We start from the raw sequence: 7,850 nt of genomic DNA, 5'->3' as shown, positions 1-7,850 counted from the left end.
CCCCCAAAAAAAAGTGCTAAATTGAAAGCCTAAAACTGCTAACAGCATGACAGAGCTTGAGATCCAGCATTATTTTTTCTCCATCCATACGTCCGTTTCCACCCATTCCGATTCTCCGCTCACCCCTCATCCATAATTGGTTACGTCAGGGTCAGGTGACACGAGCCCAAGAGGCAGAGGAGAACTACCTGGTCAAACGGGAGCTGGCCACGGTCAAACAACACAATGAGGAGACCAGCGCACTGCTGGAGCAAGCGCAAAACACCATCCGACAGCTCCAGCAACAGCAGCCGTTTGCGGTAAGGGCAGCTCAGAGACAGCGCTTCCTCCTAGATGAGAGAGGCCTGCTCTTGAACACAGAAACCGTATGAAAACACTGAGAAATGTTTTGCTCCATGTCAACAGTTTGCAGTGGCAGCCGCACTTGATTCATTTGGCGTTGTCTAGCAACAAAATCTCAGCGACCAGAGCTCGAACGGCAACTCTTGTAATGATGCTCTTTACATGCATGACTGCAGATCAGAACAGCAGAGCAGAGGTCATTTGCATGCACAACAGTGCCAAATGGGGCTTATGTACATGTAAGAGATGTCAAATATGAGTGCAACTTAAGCAAGAGTCTTGAGTCGCCACTGTCTGTTTAATAAAATCTACACTCTCAACTGAAGGGCAGAATATGGCTCATCAATTATTAATGTGCACATTTTTAACATGGAGAAAAAGCGGATAATGTGTCATTTGCTGTGGGGAAAGTGCTGTTTTACATAATTTTGTGTTGCAATTTCATTATGTTTTAATGTGGCTGTTGGTAAAACTAGTGTTTTTTTTTTTAAGCAAGGATGAAACATGTGCATTGGTAAAATCAAACTGCAAGAGCTGTTTAGATGTTATGTCCATGAGTATTCAGTGCTAACACAATGAATGATCGACAGAATTTTCGCTCACACAATTTCTTTGTTTTTCAATTTAGAAGGGGAACCCACGCTACTCTGAAGAGTTCATCCTGCAGTTGGAGAGGGAACTGGTGCAGGCCCGTCTTAAAGAGGCTGAGTCTCAGTGTGCACTGAAGGAGATGCAGGACAAGATTCTTAACATGGAGAAGGTGGAATAACTTTTCTCAAGCACACAAACTCACCCGTAGGCTGTTGTGGTTTTCCACCGTAGTGGAACTGTCGAACAATGATGCAATTGGCTACTTTGCTACAAAACCTGCTTATGAAGAAATATTTTAATGCATATTGCAAGTTTTGAGAATATATAATTTTACATCCTTAATTGAATTGCACAAGCCGCTTTTAATGATCATAAGCAATCAATTCACACGCAATATTATTAGAAATTTTTTTTTTTAGATGGACGGGAACAGTTATGTGTTTGGTGTTGCTGTGCTGCATTAAAGGGTGCATTAAATTGAACAAAAGTCACAGTAGAGGCCTTTACATTGTTACAAAACATTCTATTTCAAATGAATGCTGTTGAACTTTCTATTCATCAAAGAATACTGAAACAAAAATATATCATGGTTTCCACAAAAAATATTAAACCCAATTGTTTTCAACATTGATAAGAAATAATTACTGAGCGCCAAATCCAATGTTAAAATACCAATATATATATACAATTATTAATCGATTTTAAAATATATTAAAAGTTGTTTTAAATTGCAATATATTTTAAGTTTTTGCTGTATTTTTGATAAATGAAAGGCAACCTTGGTGAGCATAAGTGTCGTGCACTGGCTCCAGGACCCTGACTGTGGAAAACTGCTTTTTGTTCATTGTTATACAAGCACTCCTTGTGCTTACTCTGTCTTAATTCTTTTGTTTCTGTTTCAGAGAAATGCATCCCTGCCAGATGAAAATAATGTGGTACGTCTTCAGGAGGAGCTAATTGGTGTAAAGTTGAGGGAGGCAGAGGCTCTAACAGGCCTTAAAGAGCTTAGACAGCAGGTCAGAGACCTGGAGGAGCACTGGCAGGTAAATACACACTCTCAGAGACAGCTGTTTTATCCACAGTTTGAGAATGTGTAAGTGTGTGCAAGCTCTACTGTGTTGCAGTTTTACCATGTGCTGTCCCTTTCACGTTTCCATTTAACTCACAGATGTTTAAGTAAAGTACTTTGGCGTTGTGTGCAGAGGCATCTGGCATGCACGGCAGGCCGCTGGAAAGACAGTCCGCGGAAGAATGCAGCGAGCGAGCTTCAGGATGAGCTGATGAGCGTGAGGCTCAGAGAGGCAGAGGCACAGGCTGAGCTCAGAGAAATCAGACAGAGGATGCTGGAACTGGAAACCCAGGTCTCATTCACATACGATTGCTTATCTTTGTTGTACATGGTGTGTTGGGTGTTCATGAGAAGGCCAATTTCTAAGCTTGTTTAAAGGGATAGTTCACCCAAAAATGAAAATTTGATGTTTATCTGCTTACCCCCAGGGCATCCAAGATGTAGGTGACTTTGTTTCTTCAGTAGAACACAAACTAAGATTTTTAACACAAACCGTTGCAGTCTGTCAGTCTTATAATGGATGTGTAAAGACACGAATCGATCTGTCTGTGCAAGAAACTGAACAGTATTTATATAGTTTTTTTTTACCTCTGATTCATGCAATGTCCGAACTGTCCTGAGCGGCGGCTCACCTCCATTATAAGACTGACAGACTGCAACGGTTTGTGTTAAAAAAATCTCCCGTTTGTGTTCTACTGAAGAAACAAAGTCACCTACATCTTGGATGCCCTGGGGGTAAGCAGATAAACATCAAATTTTCATTTTTAGGTGAACTATCTCTTTGAGGGGTGTCTCAGACTAAGGATTTACATAGTCGAATCAGAATTGTCAAATCTTTCCGAGTCGACTCATGGTCGAATCATATGTTTGGGGGTGGGGGCAAAATACATTACCAAGAGTCAAGTAATCAGACATCCGACAGTCATAAACACTGACGTTAACAAACAGGGAAAATGTGTACCAGACACAAACGGGGTAAATAATGTTTCATGTTTTGATTAATAGATAGCTAACATTGGTCGGCCGCATATCATGTTGTTATTACTCAAGAGTCAAGTAATCAGACATCCGACAGTCATAAACACTGACGTTAACACAGAGGGAAAATGTGTACCAGACACAAACGGGGTAAATAATGTTTCATGTTTTGATTAATAGATAGCTAACATTGGTTGGCCGCATATCATGTTGTTATTACTTATTAGAGCTGATGAAACTGAAGATTTACACTACATAAAACCAAATAATCTGCTAATATTCGACTGTGAGATTGGTAATCGAATCAGGCTTATCCTATCGAATCTTCGACTATTCAGGGACACCCCTAGCTTGTTTTAACATTTTTAATATATTTTTTAATTAATCATCATACACAGACGTTTGCCTGGCTACGTCTACATCTTTTTTAAGGATGCTTAGGGTGGGTAATCTGATATTACCAAAATAATTGACTACAAAACAAAAATTATTTACACACAACAAAATTAAATTGCACTTAATTCTAATAAAATGGCTAAAAATGTATTTATGTTTTGAACCCTGTACTGCAGACCTCCGACTTTACACACATTTTTAGCCAATAGAGGGAGACAAAGTTAATTAATTTATACTCTGACATGATTCACTTTATTGAGTTTGGGCACTGCTTTATCATTTCAGATTTTAGTTGGTTATCTTAAACTCCAAATTACATGTAGAGATTTGTATGTATTTATTTATTTATTTTAATTTTTTTTCTCACTTACAGAATCAGATACATAGTAATCAACTGCGGCGTGCAGAACTAGAGGCACGAAATCTACAGGAGCGACTGCAGGTTTTGACCAACCAGAACAAGAGGTTGCATGCAGAGCTGCAGGAGACAAAACGGAAACAGGCTGAAATAGAGTGCAAGGTTAGTGACAGTCAACCTAACAGCTTGGTTTTTCAGAATCCTGCAGTAAGATATGTACACACTTTTCATGTAAATCAGTTGAAACTTACTGTTACGTATGCAGCTTAGGCATTACAGTAAATAGAGCCATATATATATTTGTTGACCATGATTGAAACAGGTGTGTTTTGATTTGAGGGAAAGACTATATCAGTAAGATTTACTGGATTAAAATGAGACGAGTGTTTGATCTATTCGGAGAAAACGCTGCCTTCTGAAAAGGTAGCGTTCCCCATGCAGGAAGCCAAATTATTTTAAAGATTAGCTCAGCATGTCATCAGTGCTGTTTTATATCAGTGTGGGGTGTTTGACTTTCCTTCCTGAGACAGATATAAACTGGGCTTTTTTGTATTCGAAACTAAATCTCACCTTTATGAGAGTGTTTTCATTTCTGTCACAAGCTTTTCTCTTCAGCACTTTCTTTTACCTTTCTATGAAGTTTGATTTTGGATAGTCTGTGTTATCTCTCATTTTGCTGTTTCCTTTCTTAGATTTAACTTGAGAGTGTTGTATTTTGCTAGATGTATTTGCGTGATTTTGTTTGTGTGTGTGTGCTGAAATTGCATCAGCTTGCTATATATCAGATTAGACAAGCATGCTCCTCTTAGGCATATGCAGCTCTTAGCTGTGGTTCTGTGGTTTTGGCTACCTACATGGTTTTTACCCTGAGGGCTGTGGGCAACAGATCTGGCTCACCATATTTTAATTCACTTTTAGGCAGTTGGCAAAAGACAGCGACGATGAGAGACAATGAGAGAAAGTAACTGCCCATTGTATGTCTATCAGCCTTGAACATCATCAAATGAAAGCTAATTTTGGGGATTGAAAAAATATGTTAATTTAATGCAATTTATTTTAAGTTCCACACAGGTTATTTATTTGTGCTGTTTGTGAATTTATTCGACATTATACATATGTTCTGCATGATTACTAAATGATTCAGATGTTGTGTAGCTGATAGGAATTGATTAGATGTTTCTCTCACACACAAAATGGAACACCTGTTTATCATTAAATGATAAAGTAGCCCAAGTTCTGCACAAATTGTGCATTTAACAGTTACACAGACAAAAAATGCTATAAAAATGTAATGGATTGACTGGCCTATTTTAAATATGTTATGGAGCATTTCGAATTTGCATCTCTATTCATCATTGTTACTGATTTAGCATCAAACGGATCGTTTATTCGCTCACCTTTCGCCCACTCTTAACTTGACATGTCCCATTGCTGGAAAATATAACACCATGATGTCACCACAGCCTTTTTTCTCTGGACTGACTCTGAGTCACCTGGTGTGAGTGTGGTTTTTATTTTCACTGGAAAGATCCACTATAAAGTGAACCTACAGGTCTGTCTGACACCAAACACCAACACACTAACCCGACTCCCCAGCATACAGATGTAGACACCTTTCAGAACACCCACACATCTTGTCAGTCCCGAATCTGTTAATAGTTATAGTGACTGACATGCAAGTAAGACGTGAATGAAGCCTTCACAACAGAAATGCAGAGCATCAGCATTGCTGCTCCTCAGCATTGTTATGATCTCTTAGAGTGAAGTGGTTTTTTTTTTTTGTTTTAACACCTAGCTGAGCTCAGGGTTGAAACGGCTGCTTGCACGGCCCATGGGACCGCAGCTTAGCTATCTTCATTACCAGATGAGAAACCACTTCCTATCAGGCAGAGAAACACACTGAGCTATAATCAAAGCTCACTTTTTGCTTTATGCTTTACTGCTCTGCATTCATATGATCTGTTGTAACAGAGAGATTTAGCTCAGCATGTGTTTGTGAGATGCATGCATAAAAGTGAACAAAGAAAGTGCAATAAGAGAAATCTCAGAACTATACTAATGCGTTGCTGCAGAGGGGAACAGTGACATTTAAGCGTTTCAAATCACAAGCATCTGAAACACTGAAATGACAGTGTTTGTTGCCATGCCAACCTCGAATAGAATAACAAATATGGCCTAAACATTTTACCATTTTAATTAAGTATTCATCAGGATGTGTGTCTGTTGTCGGCGTTTGGTTTTAAAGTTTTAATAAATGCGCAGTTTCTTGTCTATCCGAGTTGCTGAGCTCATTTTAAACTTAAAAGGTAAAAAAAAAAAAAAAAAGAATATTTTTGGGTTTGCATTTCATTCATCACATTTTAGAAAGGAGCAGTGTCACAATAGAGTTTGTTCCATCAGATAAGAATCGCTCAATTTAACGAAGTTGAATCTTCAAGTTTTAATAAATGCGCAGTTTCTTGTCTATCCGAGTTGTTGAGCTCATTTTAAACTTAAAAGGTAAAAAAAAAAAAAAAAAGAATATTTTTGGGTTTGCATTTAACATTCATCACATTTTAGAAAGGAGCAGTGTCACAATAGAGTTTGTTCCATCAGATAAGAATTGCTCAATTTAACGAAGTTGAATCTTCCGCAGAATCAGGCCTACAGTTCAACTCTAATACTACAAGTTCATCAGTATCACCATTCGATCGAGTCATTGTGGCTCAGTTCTGTTCTGCTTTTTGTGTGAAACGGTTATGCTGTTTACCTGTTGATTGTGAAAACATACAAAAAAAAACAAAGTTGTTAACTCCAATCCTTGAACTGAACAAAACATTGGATATGGTCTGTTTTTAGGAAAATGTTTTTAACTGAACATATTTTTGCTTCTGAAAAGAGTCGTTTCATTTTTCCATGTAAATATATTGTCATGGAAGGCTTAAAGCTTGTTCCGTTGAAACAATTTAATGCAGTCAGAATTATACTAGGATTCATATTCATATACACATTACAGAGATTGGTTAATAAAGCACACATCAGGAAAGCATATTTGGTGTCGTATTGCTTATACTGATACTTTTTCTTTTTTAAAATTTAATGGTATTATATATAATTGCTGGAGAGTAGGAGGCCTGGATATTAACACGGGTTTCACAATTTGATTTTGATTTAAAAATGCTTGCTTTGATTCAAATTTCGATTCAGTATCATTTATACATTATCAATTATACATTAAGTAATGAAGACATCACTAACAGGTTAAGTAATGAATATGTAATACAGTGCATATATTTAGCAAATGCTCCTTTTTGGAGTTATTTTTTATGGTTGACTATCGCTCTATGGAAAATAAATGGCTTTCCTGACATAAATGCCACATTATGTAAACATTGTTTTCAAGCTGTTTCATTGATGCTTGTCCATGGTTCCAAAACACTGATTGAGCGATTTCATGAGACATAACACTTTTAAGCAAGGTCTAATTCTGATGTTCATTCAAAATTTGTTTTGATATAGCTAGTAGTAAAGAGGAACAGATGATTGGTTTACGTGAACTAGCGGCTACAGCAGTCTGTCACGCCACAGTAAGAGCATCAAAATTACATTTGTAGTTTGAATTTCATTATAAAATTTGCAGAATTTGAAAGCTGGGTCCTTCTTATTAAAAAGAACGAAGCGATATTGGGTCATTAAAATGAATATCAATTACAATTGATTCATTGATATAGTCAACCCTGCCCTAGTTTTTAGTGTTTATATATATATATATATATATATATATATATAAGAAACCTACCTGCAAAGCTACAATACTGTGAAAAGGTGTAAAAATGCTGTAAAGTATGGATGCTTTCAAAAATAATGTCATAAATAGATTTTATTTATCAATTAATTCAACTTATTTATGTGACCAACCTTTGCGTTTAAAACAGCTTTTGTCCTCGGTTTTCTAGCCTGATGAGCAACACCAACTCTTTTTCTGAGGTCCTCAGAGATCTCATTTGTTTGTGCCATGATACATTTCCACAAACATGACCAAACTTTGATAGATCCCTGTTTTTTAAAGGGGTCATATGATGCGATTTCAATTTTTCCTTTCTCTTTGGAGTGTTACAAGCTCTTGGTGCATAAAGA

General features: G+C 37.2%; 1 protein-coding gene across 1 annotated transcript in view; it reads left to right on the top strand.

The window, feature by feature from the left end:
- The window catches only part of LOC107659000 (EVI5-like protein), a 51,306-nt gene that overhangs the window by 33,030 nt on the left and 10,426 nt on the right, over nt 1–7,850 (top strand). Inside the window, exons 13-17 of the mRNA XM_016447762.1 lie at nt 150–299; nt 971–1,102; nt 1,836–1,976; nt 2,136–2,294; nt 3,750–3,896. Of these exons, the coding sequence (XP_016303248.1) occupies nt 150–299; nt 971–1,102; nt 1,836–1,976; nt 2,136–2,294; nt 3,750–3,896 (729 nt within the window). The remainder of the gene's footprint in view (nt 1–149; nt 300–970; nt 1,103–1,835; nt 1,977–2,135; nt 2,295–3,749; nt 3,897–7,850) is intronic.

Source organism: Sinocyclocheilus anshuiensis, unplaced genomic scaffold, assembly GCF_001515605.1.
Source record: "Sinocyclocheilus anshuiensis isolate Anshui unplaced genomic scaffold, SAMN03320099.WGS_v1.1 scaffold311, whole genome shotgun sequence".
Lineage (NCBI taxonomy): Eukaryota > Metazoa > Chordata > Actinopteri > Cypriniformes > Cyprinidae > Sinocyclocheilus > Sinocyclocheilus anshuiensis.
Note: the sequence above shows the minus strand (reverse complement) of the source record. Positions and strands in the feature narration are given on the sequence as shown.